The sequence below is a fragment of the Phacochoerus africanus genome, chromosome 15 (assembly GCF_016906955.1).
Source record: "Phacochoerus africanus isolate WHEZ1 chromosome 15, ROS_Pafr_v1, whole genome shotgun sequence".
Lineage (NCBI taxonomy): Eukaryota > Metazoa > Chordata > Mammalia > Artiodactyla > Suidae > Phacochoerus > Phacochoerus africanus.
Genome location: NC_062558.1, coordinates 20,750,994 through 20,767,934, shown reverse-complemented (window position 1 = coordinate 20,767,934; position 16,941 = coordinate 20,750,994). Strand labels below are relative to the sequence as shown.

The window sequence follows — 16,941 nt, the reverse complement described above, 5'->3', positions numbered from 1 at the left end:
TCCCTTCATGAAATGAAATAATTGGCACTTTAGATCTCTGTCATTTGACACGTATCCAATTTCTCTTCCCGGTTTCAGCTGGGACTGGAACCAGCAATTACTGGAAATTGTAAATTTACCCAACATATTTTCCTGATTAGAGAGTTTCCAGTAGAATTTGTGTCTCCATTCAGGAGTTTGGACGTTCATCTGAAATAATGTCTGCAGGTTTTGTTTTTGTTTTTTAATTCTGCCTTACTAATTACTCTCTGTTTTGAATTAAATGCTTGTTTTGAAAATGCCCCCCTGGGCCAGTGGTCATTTAGAACCAGTAGTCAGGAGCAGCAGTCAGCCCAGGGGACAGAGCACAAACACGGGCATTTCTTTGTGTTCTGGCCCAAAGCACTGGCTGCCAGATGCAGAAGCACCACTGCCTTCTCTGCAAGCAGTCTGCCCTGGTGGGATCCCCAGCTGTGGGTCCCAGGTTGGTGGCAACTGCCCTGGCCCCCATGCCAGGCCCTTTGTGCATTCCCGTCGGTCCTGCAGACCCGGGAAGGGCTCCTAGCACAGAGGACCATGGCTTCCCGTGGGCTCAACTCCCTCAGCCTTGGTCAACCAGGCTGTTCCGAGGCCTGGGGTGCCCAAAATAACATTGCCCTTTGGAAAACATTTTGCGATTTAAATGCCTTTGCCCATTTATGTTAGGGCTGTGTATGTGACATGCACCTGTCTGATTTCTGCCATGTCCTTGCTGTCTCACCTTCAGTCTGTGTCCGTCAGCTGATGGATCTCAGTCAGTCACCCTGTCCCCTGACATGGGGTCAGGCTGTGGGGAGCAGCAGGGCCGGTGAGGGCAAGTGAACAGGGATGGAACAGGCTCCTGTGGGCCCAGGCATCTGATAGCAGAGCGGGAGCCGTCAGTGACATGCCGGGCACATTGGGTTCTTTGTCTGGAGGCGCTGGGTCCCCGTGGTTTCTCTGACTCCCTGTGACTGCTTTGTGCAGAGGCTGACCTACGAGGAGCGGATGGCACGGCGGCTGCTGGGTGCTGATAGCGCCACTGTCCTCAGTGCACAGGAGCCGGAGGAGGGGCCGGCCAGCCAGGTACGTCCCTGGGCTCCCAGCACGGCCATTGCTCGGTCCTCGCTGCTTGTGCTCTGGGGACCTGGGCTGGGCTCTTAGGAAGCAGAGGGCGGGTCAGGAGAGAGAGCGTGACAGTCCTCAGCCAGCTGCCAGCCGCCGTTTCTCCAGCACGTACTAGGCTGAGGGCATGATTTCGGTCAGTGACCCTGCTCTTTTCATCTTATGGATTATCTGCCCTCCTTTCAAACATCTCTGCCTCTCCTGTCCTGTGCTTTACTGCAAATACGTCTGTGGGGAGAAATATCCTTTCACCAAAACTAAAGTAACTAGTCAGTGTTTCCAGTTACACTCCTAATATCTCGTCTAGGTTGGGAACGTCTGTGTACGGAAGGGACTTTTATCCCCCTGCAGACAGTTATTCATTACCAATCCGCAGAAAACTGAAAATGCTGTTTGTTCCCCCTGCTAACACCAAAAAAAAAAAGTCCCTTTGTGGATTTGACAGGTGTTTTTATCATCTCTGCTGCTTCTGCTTGGAGACTCCAGATGTAATTCTAAGATAAAAGAAAGCTTTTTAACACAGGTGTTTTTTTTGTTTTGTTTTGTCTTTTCTAGAGCTGCACCCTGCGGCATATGGAGGTTCCCAGGCTAGGGGTCTAATAGGAGCTACAGCTGCCAGCCTACACCAGAGCCACAGCAACACCAGATCCGAGCCGTGTCTTCGACCTACACCACAGCTCACGGCAACGCCGGATCCTTAACCCACTGAGCAAGGCCAGGGATCGAACCCGCAACCCCATGGTTCCTGGTCAGATTCTTTAACCACTGAGCCACGACAGGAACTCCATTAACACAGGTTTAAAGGATCAAGGAAACTCTTTCTCGTGTCTTTTGAGACATGAGTTGGTGTTCAAAATCTGAAAGGTTTTCTGTGTTCAATATTGCTACCGCAAACGTTCCACATAGAGAGAAATCTAGAAATCTTGATAGTTTCATCCTGTTTGTGATACTGGCTTCACTTCTTTTTCTTCTACCGTTACAGGGCCCTGGGTCTCCTCATGCTTCTGTGGGGGATCCTCTGGATGGTCAAAAGGTCAAGCTTTCGCCTTTCTTCTCTTCCCAGCCTTCCCCCCTCTCTGTTTCCACCTGTTCGTCCTTGTTTATCTGTGTAGCTGCATTTACTGCTGTACATTAACTATAAGTCCTTAGACCGGTGTATCTGTTTTCATTTACTCTCAGGTGAACAGAATGACTGCAGTGTGATTTTTTTCATGTCATTTATTCACAAACTTGAATTTGATTCTGTCATTAGTGGACTTTACTCTGAATTTTAAATTGTGAGAAGTTTCTCATTGTTAAACCTTTCTGGGGGAGACAGTGCTCATTCTTAAACTGATTGATCTGATGGTAATCAGACAAAACAACTTGTGTATTTTTTGCAGTTTTATCCTACTGTCTTATTTCTAACCTCGAGCCAGCAGCCTGTTTCTTAAAGATTGAGCAACTCAAGAGGAAACCTTGTTAAAACCATTTTTATTTAACGTTAGAGACGGTGTGCTAAAGGGCTGCCCTGTCTGCACTGTACTTTGTCTGCAAGAGACCTGCAGGCTCCAGCCAAGTCACCAGAGGATGCTGATGACACTCCTGTTGTCTCAACCATTCGAGCGGCTGTCATCTCTCTCCTCCTTGGGAAGAGAGTGAAGGCAGTTGCTCGGAGCCGCAGAGCTGAGGGGTCGAGGCTGAGCAGGGGTAGCTGTGAAGTGGGGGGACCAGGTGCCACAGCTCCTTCATCAGTTGGGCAAAAAGGTGGAGGTGTTGCAGCTGCTTCCCTCCCGAGGAGGCGCCCACCCACCTCAGCCTTTTTACCAGACAGAGAAATCCCTGTGCCATCATCATCTGTTTTTATCAGCAGTTTAGGAATGACTGTCGCCTTCTTCTGTCTTCTCCCTATCCCAAGAGAAAAGGAGGCAATTCATCTCTGTAGTTTTTTGTGGGTTTTTGGATGCTAAGACCTGAAGAGAGTTTGAAACGCCATACACCCTCGCTTCCAAACGTCCTTTGTTTTATGTGGAGCTGAGTTAGGCTCAGACATATTCCCTAGCTCTGTGGTAAAAGTATTGCCGCCTCCAGGTGCCTCCCTGGATGGGGTAGGACTCAGGGGACACTTAGTGCCACCTGGACCCAGGGTGGTAACATGGCCCTTATGTCTGATGCAGGAGTACAAGGTCTCCAGCTGTGAACAGAGACTCATCAGCGAGATCGAGTACAGGCTGGAAAGGTCCCCTGTGGATGAATCAGGGGATGAAGTCCCCTGGGGGGACGTGTCTGTGGAGAGCAGCGCGGCTCCGTTCTTCGAGGTGAAGCTGAAGCATTACAAGGTCTTTGAGGGGATGCCGGTGACTTTCATGTGCAGAGTGACTGGGAGTCCAAAGCCGAAGGTGAGTTGAAACGTGGCTTCTTAAATGTTAGGTTTCCTGAGGAGGAGTTTGGCTTCCAACATTCAGCATGTGTGCAGGGTGGGAGAGGTACAGGCTGCCCTTCTTGGAACCTTTGACCTATAGCGTTTGAGGAAAGTGCATGGGCATCTTCAGGAGGCAGTGAAGACCAGCGGGGGCTGGGGTGGGTAGACGAATAGAGCAGGATAGGATAGGATAGGATGGGACAGAGTAGAATAGAGTAGAACAGAATAGAGGAACCGAACTGAACAGAACAGACGAGACCGGGAGAATAACAACAATTCAGTGATGGACAAGGAGCTTGGCATATACCCCACATCATTTATTCATATGATATTTCACCCAATTTGCAGGTGAGTAGCTGAGCTCAGGGAGGTTAATCAACTTTCCGGGGTCGGAGAGCTGTGAGTGGCCAGGCTTGAACTTGAACCCCATGGTCTGTACTGTAGAGAGTTGATAATGGAAACTTCAGGTCTTTGATCTACAAAACCAAGGCTCCTGTATTTACAGAGGCGGTGGAGTGGGAATACATGAGGGAGGGTCCTGGTAGGAGGACGAGGCTGGCCCAGCGGGAGCCCTGTTCCTACAGGCACATGGGGTCCTGGGTGGGGGTGACCCACTCTTGAAAGTGAGACTAGCAAACAGGACTACACCATGGTGTCCATGAGAAATCAAAGCTCCTCCTTTACACATCACAGGATACAGAGCCCAAAGCAGAGACATTAATGTGAAATGTAGTCCAGGATGGTTAAAATCCTAAGCTTTCTGGCAGAAGCAAGGGAAAACTGTCCTGTAGAACACTTCCCCACTGGGGCCTGTCAGATGCCTGCGGGTTGAGAGGAAGGAGAAGTGAGTTCACAAGAAAAACGCCCAGGCTGTGAGTATCCAGGAGGACAGCAGCTCTGTGCTGCATGGGATGGAGCCATCTGGAGGAATCAGATAACTGTGTTTAAAGTGATGGAAACAGTTTCAAAAGGCACAGACACTTGAATGAAAGAGCAGGACCAACGACCAGGCTCATGTCAGGTCCACATTACAGACCTGAAAAACACTCCCTGGACCTAGAATCTAAACAGTGGTTGGTGCAAAAGTGCTGGAGTGGGAAGGGGTGGGATGAGAGAAGGGCAGCGCTGTGACCTCACCAGAAACTTCCCCGTGCTCCTGCCCTGTGCCTTCATCCATTGTTTTATTTTCACAGTAAGGAAAGTCTTACTGCCATATTCTTTCCCTAAAAGAAAAGTCCAACCCTACAGTCAGAAAAAAGTAGCAGTCTTAGATTTGCAGACCCATGGCCACCTCCTAACAAAATGACACTTCGAAAATAAACTGTTGTTAGAACAAACTTCAGTATTGTCTTGACATAATTGGGTAATTGGTGTGTGTTCACAAGCATGCTATCCAATGCATGTATTGAAAATAACCTTGCAATGAACACAGCATTGTAAATCCGCTATACTTCAATCAACTATGCTTAAATAAAGTTTAGAAGATAAACTTGCAACTGATGAATGGAAGTGGATCCACTTCCATTCATCAGTTGGAGGTGGATCCAAAACTGTATTGCTGTGGCTTATGTCAAAGGATGGTAGCAGGAAATTATAGCTCACAAAATATTCACAAAAAGACCCCACTTTTTGTTGTTTTTTCACCTTACTCTGAAATTTGGATTTAAACCTCTCTTCATAGGTTCTTTTCAAGTCTTTGGAGCTTTTTTTTTTTTTTAATTTTATTAGAATATAATTGACTTACAGTGTTGTGTTAGTTTCAGGTGTATAGGAGTGATTCAGTTATACACATACATGTATCCATTCTTCAGATTCTTCCCCATATAGATTATTCCAGAGTATTAAGGAGATTTCCCTGTGCTGTACAGTTTGTCAGTGTTGGTTAAGCCTTTATATATAGTGGTGTGTATGAGTTAATCCCAAACTCCTAATTTATCCCTCCTCCCAGCATTTCCCCCTTTGGTAACCATAAGTCTGTTTTCTGTGTCTTTGGGTCTGCTTCTGTTTCATAAGTTCTTTTGTGTCATTTTTTATTAGATTCCACATTTAAGTGATTGGATATGGTATTTGTCTTTATCTTACTTCACTTAGGATGATAATGTCTAGGTCCATTCATGTTGCTATAAATGCCATTATTTCATTCATTTTATGGCTGAGTAGTATTCCATTGTGTATATGTACCACATCTTCCTAATCCATTCATCTGTTGGTGGACATGTAGGTTGCTTCCATGTCTTGGATATTGTGAAATATGCTGCAGTGAACATAGGGGTGCATGTATCTTTTTGAATTAAAGTTTTGTCTGGATAGATGCCCAGGAGTGGGATTGCTAGATCATATGGTAGTTCTATATTTAGTTCTCTGAGGAATCTCCATACTGTTGTCCACAGTGGTTGCACCAACTTAGATTCCCACCAACAGTGTAAGAAGGTTCCCTTTTCTCCACACTCTCTCCAGCATTTATTGTTTATAATCTTTCTGATGATAGCCATTCTGACTGGTGTGAGGTGATACTTCATTGTAGTTTTGATTTGCATTTCTCTAATACTTAGTGATGATGAGCATCTTTTCATGTATTTTTTTGGCTATCTCTATTTAGATCTTTTGACTATTTTTTGATTGGGTTGTTTGGTTTTTTTATATACAGCTGTATGAGGTGTTTGTATGATTTTGGAGATTAATTCTTTGTCAGCCGCTTCATTTGCAAAGATTTTCTCCCATTCTGTGAGTTGTCTTTTTATTTTTTATGGTTTCCTTTGCTGTGTTAATCAGGTCTCATCTGTTTATTTTTGTTTTTATTTTCATTATTCTAGGAGGTGTATCCAAAACTGTATTGCTGTGGCTTATGTCAAAGGATGTTCTGCCTGTGTTTTCCTCTTAATGCTTTTACAGTATCTGATCTTACATTTAGGTCTTTAATCCATTGAGTTTATTTTTGTGTATGATGTTAGAGAGTGTTCTAATTTCATTCTTTTACATGTAGCTGTCCAAATTTCCTAGCACCACTTATTGAAGAGACTGTCTTTTCTCCATTGTATATCCTCGCCTCCTTTGTCGTAGGTTGGTTGACCATAGGTGCGTGGGTTTATTTCTTGGCTTTCTGTCCTGTTCCCTTGATCTATATTTCTGGTTCTATGCCAGTACCATACTGTTTTGATGATTTTAGCTTTGTAGTATAGTCTGAAGGCAGGGAGCCTGATTCCTCCAGCTGTTTTACTTTCTCAAGATTGTTTTGGCTATTTGGGGTCAAAAAAGACCTCATGTTCTTTTTAAACCTTACTCAGGGCAAAATCACTGATCAAGCTCTAAGACTGTTGATTCTTGCTCTTAAAGAACTTTGTTCCCTGGAAAGGTGGGTTATTGTTTTGCCATGACTGCTTTTTCTAGCATGACCATAAATGTTTCACAGCTGTAAAAGGCTTTTTCAGAACTTTCTGTTGCTAGATTTTCTTCTTTTGTTTTCCTGACTGCCATTCTTTTTCTTCCCTCCTGGTTTATTGAAAACTGTTTCTCATGTGCATGTTCTAGGATTTTTAGTACATGGGATATTCGTCATGTTTAAAAATACACATCTTTTTTTTAGCTTATGTTTTATAAAACATTTTTTATTCTGGCCTTGACATACTTGTTCAATTGAGACATGAGAAGATTGAAAAGAATTTCTAACTCACCCTGTTTTCATCTCTCATACCCTCCCTCTCTCTGTCCATTAGCAGTCTTGGTAAAATTTTGGAACTGTCTCTTAATTCTCTCTTGAAAGTTGTTTTCCACATATAAAAGAGGTGAAAACTACGATTAAAGGAAAGAAAGAGTTCTAAAGAGCTGGCAGAGTGGCAAGAATGCAAAAGGGGGAAATTAAATCTAATCATAGCTTCTTTGTTCCATCAGAAGTAAGCCACCCACTGAGGGTGTAATAATTATGTAGCATCACACTTTGTATAACTTAACTTATAGGACTTGGAGGTATTAGTTTATTTGATGATGGCTTTTTAGGTTGTGAAGATTGAAAATATAGTTCCTATACACATGGAGCTAATTGAAAACTAAGCATAGGAAAAGTTACAATGGTCAGATCCTGATCGTTCGTGCATTTATTTTGTGCTGTTTCTAGCCTTTTCCTAACTTAGAGATGAAAGTTTTAAAAAAGATTTTTCAGATTCAGAGGCTTTGACAGGCAGGGGGATTTGAAGGCCAGCTGTGGCCTCAACTTGCATATGGACTTATATGCAGGAAGAAGTTTATTTTAAAACTGCAGGCTCTGAAGTGAATTTCTTCTGTTGGGAACCAGTTAGGAATGCTTTGGGTTGCAGGGAGCAAAACTACTATGGCTTAAGTAGGGGAATTTATTTCCCTCCTGATGGTGAGTATAGAGGGGCCGATTCAGCATCCCAGATGTGTTAGGCTGCTGGCTCTGTGACCCATCACCATGGCCCAGCTTCAACTGTGCGGCTCATGACCAAGTCAGAAATAGTGACCAGACCCTGAGAGGCCCACACACCTGGGATCTTATTTAAGGGTGAGGGAGGGAAGGAGCACCCATAGAAGAAGGGACTGACCATTTAGAAATTTTTATTTAGTCAAGTTTTATTTTTACTTTGTTTTTCACATTCCGTTTTCTATCATCCTAAGTTAAAATCTTTGAAAATTATTATACGTCTAAATACTACTTGTTTCCTCTAAAATAGTGGGGAGAGCTGACAAACTGTAACCTTCCATCTTGTGCTCCTCAGCCCAAAATTAAAGCAGTAACACCTCCCACCCCCACCTTCACCTCTTCCCCCTCCTCACACTCTGTTCTGTTTGATACAGTTCAGAGGAATGGTTGGAGTTTGGGTCTGGTTTTGTCATCTAAAATGACCTTTTTATCTTTATAGTACAAGTAATAAATTTTTATTCAGGAAATTTGAAAATAGAAGCAAAAAAAGTTGTTCCCATTGTGACTCAGTGGTAACGAACCCGACTAGTATCCACGAGGAGGCAGGTTTGATCCCAGTGGGTTAAGGATCTGACATTGCCGTGAGTTGCAGTGTAGGTCACGGATGTGGCTCAGATTAGCATTGCTGTGGTCCATGGTATAGGCCAGTGGCTTCAGCTCTGATTCTCCCCATAGCCTGGGAACTTCCATATGCCACAAGTGTGGCCCTAAGAAGACAGACACACACCAAAAAGAGAAAGAAAGAAAGAAAATAGAAGCAAAAACAGAACTGTGTGTGGTACCAGCTCAGAAATCATCACCATCTTCCTCCATATAAATAATTGGTGAATGCAAATGCCTACTTATATACAACTTGTTAAAAATAAAAAGAGGGTAATGTGATTTCTGAAACTAAAAGAGAATTAGACTTGTTTGTTACCTACCTTTTCACTCAGAAATCAAGGTGCTGCTCAGGTGTCCTGTCTCACCTTTTATACCAAGAGCTCAGAGCAGCCCCTGAAATGAGCAGATCAGCCCTCATCTCCATCTCCATCCCTCTCTATCTTCCCCCAGATCTACTGGTTTAAAGATGGAAAGCAGGTCTCTCCCAGGAACAATCACTACATCATCCAGAGCGACCCCGATGGGACCTGCTCTCTGCACATGGCGGCCTCCACCTTGGATGACGACGGGAACTACACGATCATGGCCTCGAACCCTCAGGTAGGGAAGCATGGGGACGGCCTCAGGCCTGTGCTCAGGGCTTGCAGGCATTTCCTGTTCAGTTAAAGGGGATTATGCTTTTTCCTTTTAATTACTTAATGAATTTTATTACACTTATAGGTGTACAATGGGATCATGCTTTTTTGACTTGAAATTGTTTTCCCAAATTCCCCATCCAGCTTGGTTTCCCAGGATAGAAACATTCTTTCTTTCATGAATATTTATGTATGCCATTAGATGTTTGTCCGTGTGAATAATTCCAGTGCAGATGTGCTCTGTAAATATTGAAATATGTATATACCTCTCATGTGGGCGATAAGGCTGCAGTGTTGGTGAGGATAAGGTTCCAAGACAGAAGATAAGCCATTAAACAAATGCATAATCAGTATAATTTCAGATAGGGTTAAGTCTTAAGGAAAAGGGAGAGTGAGGGATATGTGTAAGCTGTGATAGAAAAACTAAAAAAAAAAAAAAAAATTTAAGGAGTTCCTGTTGTGACGTAGAGGGTTAAGAACCCAACATAGTGTCTGTGAGGATTTGGGTTTGATCCTTGACCTTGCTCAGTGGGTTAAGAATCCAGCATTGTAGCAAGCTATGGTGTGAGTTGCAGGTGTGGCTTGGATTCTGCATTGCTGTGGCTGTGGGGTAGGCTGGCATCTCCCATTTGACTCCTGACCTGGGAACTTCACATGCCACAGGTGTGGCCCTAAAAAAAAAAAAAAAAAAACCTTAAAAAATAATAAAAGTAAAATAAAATATTTAAAAGAAGTAGACACACAATTCAGTGGAATTTAATAAGTAATGTGTAAGTGTAGGCAAATTATAATTTCAATAGAACATGTACAAAGCATTCATGATTTTTTGTTTGTTTCTATCCAAACATTTTCTCTTGTATTTGCCCTTAGATTTAGGGTCCAAAAAAAAAAAATAGTTGACTACTTAGAATTAAATAGGTGACTACTGGTTATCATGTTCCCATTTCAATCCTGCAAATTCCTTTTTGTGGAGTACCTTGTGTATTTTAGGCACTGAGGGGGGTAGAGAGGACACAAAAATGTGTAAGAAGTGATTTTGTACCTTAGAAGCTCAGCATTTGATTTCTACGACATCTGCAGACATTATGTAAATAATACACTTCTTTAAAAAAGAAAGCAAAAATTAGCAGTTTTATTACCAAGATTGCCCAGAAGTCATCTTTTTAAGAAATCTCTCATCTATCTCTTTCATTCCATATGTCTTATTTCTTTTGAAGTGTATGTTGTGTTAGAAAATAATATAAATAATTTTAGCTGTGCTTACAAAATTCTAAAAGTTTGTACAATGTTTACCCTGTCCTAAGATTACATTTGTCATGTAGAGATATATTCCTGCAGTGATATTAAGATTAGACTGAAACTGAAATCAACCACAGGTAAAATCATGTTGTGATCCAGGACAGCAGATTCTTCAATGAACATTCTACATTAATGATCCTTCTTGAGGGTCTGATTTTTCAGTCAGTGAATACATGACCAGCACATTGAAAAGTAGTCAAGGAGTTCCCATCATGGCTCAGTGGTTAACAAACCCAACTAGCATCCATGAAGATGAGGGTTCGATCCCTGGCCTCACTCTGTGGAGTTAAGGATCTGGCATTGCCATAAGCCATGGTGTAGGTCGCAGACGTGGCTTGGATCCTGCATTGCTGAGGCTCTGGTGTAGGCCAGTGGCTCCAGCTCTGATTGGACCTCTAGCCTGGGAACCTCCATCCATATGCCGTGGGTGTGGCCCTAAAAAAAACAAAAGAGTAGTCAAAATCACAAGCTTTACTAACAAATTACATTTTAATTCTTATTTGTGTTCATGTCTGGTATATTTGATGGAACAAAAGTGGAAATTTTTTTTTGTTTCCATTTTTTAAAGTTTTATTGAAGTATACTTGACTTACAATGTGATAATTTCTGCTATACAGCGAAGTGATTCAGTTATACATATACACATATCTTTTCTTTTTCCGATTCTTTTCCCATATAAGTTATTGTGGAATATTGGATAGAGTTGTTCCCTGTGCTGTACAGCAAGTCCCTGTTGACCATCCATTCCATATACTATAGTGTGTACATGCTGTGTACAAACCCCCAATCCGTCCCTAGCCTCCCCCACCTTCCTCCTCTGGTAACCATAAGGTTGGTTTTGAAGTCTTTGAGTTTGTATCTGTTGTGTAAATAAGTTCATTTGCATCATTTTTTATATTCTACATTTAAGTGATGTCCTATGCTGTTTGTCTTTCTCAAACTTACTTCACTTATTATAATAATCTCTAGATCCATCCATGTTGCTACAAATTGCAATATTTTGTTCTTTTTTAATGACTAATATTCCATTGTATATATGTACCACATCTTCTTTATCCATTCCTCTTTTGATGGACATTTAGATTGTTCCCATGCCTTGACTACTACTGTAAATAGTACTGCAGTGAACATTGGGGTGCATCTATCTTTTCGAATTGTGGTTTTCTCTATATATATGCCCAGGAGTGGTATTGGCAGATCTTATGATAGTTCTATATTTAGTTTCTTGAGAACCCTCCTTGCTGTTCTCCATAGTGGTTGTACCAACTTACATTCCCACCAACAGTGCAGGAGGGTTCCCTTTTCTCCACACCCTCTCCAACATTTATTGTGTGTAGTTGTTTAATGATGGCCACTCTGGTGGGTGTGAGTTGGTACCTTGTTGTAGTTTTGATTTGCATTTCTCTAATAATTAGTGATGTTGAACATCATTTCATGTCCTTCTTAGCCATGTGTCTGTCTTTTTTGGAGAAATGTCTATTTAGCACTTCTGCCTAGTTTTTAATTTATATGTATATATATATATGATCCTGTATGAGATGTTTGTATATTTTGAAGATAAATCCCTTGTCAATGGCTTTGTTCGTCTGTCTTTATTGCATTTTCAGTATGTTTCCTAGACTGTTACTAACAAATGTCAGTTTTTAGTTTTCTGCCTCTTAAAAAAACAGTGGCGAACTTGAACAAAGTCCAGAAATTTTCTTCTTTTGGGTCGTTTATTCCTCTCGTGCCCAAGAAAGGCTAGGGTAGGTTATGGAGCTAGAATTCCTTGTGTCCTGTACAGGCTCACCAGTCCTGGGACCCTGCTGTGCATTTCAAGGCATTTTTCCTAGAGGATATTTTAAACTATCGTTGGAACACGCAACCTAATAGAACAAAAGAATGTAAACATAAAGCTACACTTTTGAGTCTCTTCCAGTCTTCTTCAGGTGAAGGATTTTTCCATAAGGAGGGGGGACCTGTGCTCGGGGCAGGTGGCCCCCAGGGTGGTGGTGCTGGCTTTTAATTAAACCCTTGACAAACCAGAAGGAGGGCCGACGATGCCCCATGGAAACCCAGAAAGGAGGAAGGGACACAACCAAAAGGCAGAAATGACACAACAAAGCCAGAGTTGTGACTAGTAGCAATGATTCAGAAAAGTGCAGGGTGCAGTTCAGGGGCGAGGAGCGTGGGCCTGGCCTCAGGCAGGTCTGAGTTGGGTTCTGGCTGCGTGGCCTTTAGCAAGTCCTTAACCTCTGTGCCTGCTCCCTTGCTGTGAAATGAGAATAATAACCAGGATTTAAATGATGCATGTAGGAGTTCCCATCATGGTGCAGTGGTTAACGAATCCAACTAGGAACCATGAGGTTGCAGGTTCGATCCCTGGCCTTGCTCAGTGGGTTAAGGATCCGGCGTTGCCGTGAGCTGTGGTGTGGGTCACAGACGCGGCTCAGATCCTGCATTGCTGTGGCTCTGGCGTAGGCCGGTGGCTACAGCTTGGATTAGACCCCTAGCCTGGGAACCTCCATATGCCGCGGAAGCTGCTCAAGAAAAGTCAAAAAGACTAAAAATAAAATATATATATATAAATAAATGATGCGTGTAAAGTGCTCAGTTTACCTGGCACATAGCATGCTTTCAGTAAGTGCAAATTATTTTCGCTGATTTCTTTTCTTTCGCTTTCTTTTCTTTCTATTGAAGTGTAATTTTACAATGTTGTGTTAGTTCCAGATGTACAGCAAAATGATTCAGTTATACATATACATATATTCATTCTTTTTCAGATTCTTTCCCCTTATAGATTATTGCAAGATATTGAGCAGAGTTCCCTGTGCTGTACAGCAGGTGCTTGTTGGTTGTCTATTTTATATATAGTAGTATGTATATGTTAATCCTAGACTCCTAATTTATCCCTCTCTCCTATGTTTCACCTTTGATAACCATTAGTTTGATTTTTAAATCTGTGAGTCTGTTTTGTTAAGTTCATTTGTATAATTTTTTAATATTCCACATGTAAGTGATAATCATATGATAGGTCTTTCTGACTTACTTCACTTAGTATGATAATCTCTAGGTCCATCTGTGTTGGTGCAGACAACATCATTTTGTTCTTTTTTATTATGGCTGAGTAGTATTTCATTGTATTATGTACCACATCTTAATCCATTCATCTGTCAGTAGACACATAGGTTGCTGCCATGTCTTGGCTGCTGTAAATAGTGCTGTGTGACAGAGTGACATTTAAACCCCATAAGCAGCAGCAGCCCATTTCTCCACCCAATTCTTTTTTTTTTTTTGTCTTTTTGCCTTTTCTTGGGCTGCTCCCGCGGCATATGGATGTTCCCAGGCTAGGGGTTGAATCGGAGCTGTAGCCGTTGGCCTACACCAGAGCCACAGCAATGCGGATCCGAGCTGCATCTTCAACCTACACCACAGCTCATGGCAACGCTGGATCTTTAACCCACTGAGCAAGGCCAGGGATCGAACCCACAACTTCATGGTTCCTAGTCGGATTCATTAACCACTGAGCCACGACAGGAACTCCTCTACCCAATTCTTGGTGTGGGTTATCACTTGTTGCTATAAGAAGTCAGAGAAACATTTAACACTTCGTAATCTCAACTTTATTAACAGCTGTTGTTGTATATAAAAGGATTTTGCCATTCTTGTAATTTGTGAATTAAAACATGATTTAAAAGAAGCATGACCTAAGTAGACATTGAAGAAATTCTCAGAGGTAAAAAGCTAAGTTTTTCAAGAGATGTTTATCCCAAAAGCGAAACATCAGCTGGTGCTGATCCCCAGCTTCCTTGATGTTCTTTGGTACCTTAATTTGTTCCCACATCATACAGGGATTTGGGTTTGAGAGGGAGATGGTACACTGGCCTCCACGATGTGCCATGCCCGCAGCAGAGGGGGAAAGGCTGACAAGAAAGGAATCGGTAATGAGAGGCAGATGGCACACTCTCCCGAGCAGGGGACGTCATTACCGATTTCGGCCAAGAGAAGGGGCGAGAAGCAGGGGAGGGGGAGATCCTGATGGCCAGCAGATGACTTTATAGGATACTCTTCCCCAGGGGCTAGCCTTTGGGGAATAAGAAACACATTGGATAATGTTGGCTCTCCAGTTTCCTCTTGGGATAGAACACAGCACTGGGCGAGTGCTGCCCCGGGGGTCACCCCGAGAGACAAGCAGTCACACAGCTTGGTGGAGTAACAAGGAGTTGTGCACGTTGCACCAAATCTGTGCCAAAGTGAGGGCCACAGTCGCCGCCTCTTCCAGCCTCTAATCCCATCTTTTAAGACACAGCCGAATCTAAATGTGCGTGTTTGGCCTTGTTTTGCTTCATTGCTAGGTTACCGTCTTGCACTGGGGTTTTGGACCGGCTGCTGTGCTCAGCTGGATGCTGGATGCTTCCTGGAATTGCATTGTGTACCAGAGGCAGGCCTTCCTGAGAGAGCTGAGAGTTAGGGTTTAAAAATGGGGAGATGGAGGTAAATAATCACCACGTAAATAATCAGCCTCGCCTGAGGCACTGGGTGTAACAGAACCACTTTAAGGATTCAATTTTAGGACTGTGTACTGTGGTTTTAAATGCTATGGGCTGGTTGGGAACAGAAAAGCAGCAAACAGCTGAGTTAAATTTAAAAGGCCGGTTAATGGTGTGTTTGCTTCAGCATTGTAAGGTTTCCTGGCTTTTTCCAAGCTTCACTGACATTCGCTTCCATGATTCCTTCATACAGTGATAATAAAGCAAAAAGAAATGGGACCGTTGAAGTGAACAGTGAGCGTTAAGGTGCCCCAGAGCCGGATTGACTATGGCCCCTAGGTTCTCGATTTAAATTGCTGAATGCTTATTTTGGATGCTCTTCCTCAGAAAACGTTCAGACCTAAAAATCTGAACTTTGAGTTGTGCATATTGGAGGCATCTTTTCACAAATGCTTCACTGAATTCTGGATTTAAAATGTCAGAATTATACACATGTAGTTTAGATGCTTTCTAAATATTCCTGTTCACTTACTGGTTATGAATATATTTGGGCAATAATAGTATATCATCAGATGAGCAACTATCCCTTCTGAATTCTAGGCCGTCCCCCTTTCTGTTCAGAAGTGAAGGATAGTGCAGGAATAAAAAGGTGACGAGTGATATATACTCCTTTTTTTTTAAGTTTGGGATGTTCAGGAACTAGCCTGTGGTGGTATTTGTCCATATGGTTCTAAGGAGTAGCACTGAGAGCCCTGAAGTCATGGCAGAAACATGCCATCTATGCAGAGCTGCCTGCCAGCCTGTTCACCCTGTTTAGAGAGGGAGAGAAGGCAGGGTATGTCCCCAGCAGGGGCGGTGGTTGGAGTTCAGTGGGACACTCCTGCTGGACCTCAGGCACGGCCATCACGTAACAGACGTGAGGGATGTGCCTGTGTGTGGTGTCCTGCACAGTGTGGGGCAAAAAGGCGGATCTGCTCATCGCACACCCCACCTCCTGTTAAGAGTGCCTTGCTTTTCCTCTGGAGTAAATTACATCCTGATACCAAAAAGAGGAAGAAAACTCCATTACGTGTGAAAAAAATTGCATCGAGAAAACAGTTCGTATCCATCTGGTTGTTGTTACAATGACATCTGTATCCAGTGCTGTAATAACGTAATCCTCTGAGCATTTATTATGTGCCAGACACAGGACCAAGCACTTTTAGCCCATTTAGTCACCCTGAGAGCCCCTCCCCCAGGTGATCAGGAGGGTCCTGTTTCACGAATGAGGACCCTCCCTTGGGAGTCTGTTACCTGCCCTCAGTCATTCCACTGGCAGGGCCAGAACCAAGGGCAGAGGGGATGCCAGTCACAGAGCTCTTTGAAGGAATCAGACAAGGTAAGAGCAAACTGCAGGCAAAATATGTCTACTTGAAAATTACACTGGAGGAGTTCCCGTCATGGCGCAGTGGTTAACAAATCCGACTAGGAACCATGAGGTTTCGGGTTCGATCCCTGCCCTCGCTCAGCGGGTTAACAATCGGGCGTTGCCGTGAGCTGTGGTGTAGGTTGCAGACGCGGCTCGGATCCTGCATTGCTGTGGCTCTGGCGTAGGCCGGCGGTACAGCTCCAATTAGACCCCTAGCCTGGGAACCTCCATGTGCCACGGGAGCGGCCCAAGAAAAGGCAAAAAGACAAAAAAAAAAAAAAGAAAATTACACTGGAGTCAGCCATGGGGCTGGGCACCTAAAAATCACCTGTGCCCACCTGGTGTCAGACCCATAGCAACACAGTACCAGCAGCACCAGTGTGGCATTGGGTACATTTGATATTTCCAAGAGCATTGTAGCTTATATCTTTTAATCTCAGCAGCATCCTTGTGAGGTATGATGCTGCAGCTTTGACCAAAGGAAAAACAAGGCTTGAGCAAATCAAGGAGTTTCCGTTGTGGCTCAGTGGGCTAAGAACCTGACTAGTATCCATGATGATGCGGGTTCA

General features: G+C 43.3%; 1 protein-coding gene across 2 annotated transcripts in view; it reads left to right on the top strand.

The window, feature by feature from the left end:
• The window catches only part of PALLD (palladin, cytoskeletal associated protein), a 190,649-nt gene that overhangs the window by 160,357 nt on the left and 13,351 nt on the right, over positions 1-16,941 (top strand). For both annotated transcript variants that reach the window (XM_047761259.1, XM_047761258.1), the window contains 4 exons: positions 985-1,083; positions 2,105-2,155; positions 3,279-3,500; positions 9,012-9,161. In XM_047761259.1, the coding sequence (XP_047617215.1) occupies positions 985-1,083; positions 2,105-2,155; positions 3,279-3,500; positions 9,012-9,161 (522 nt within the window). The remainder of the gene's footprint in view (positions 1-984; positions 1,084-2,104; positions 2,156-3,278; positions 3,501-9,011; positions 9,162-16,941) is intronic.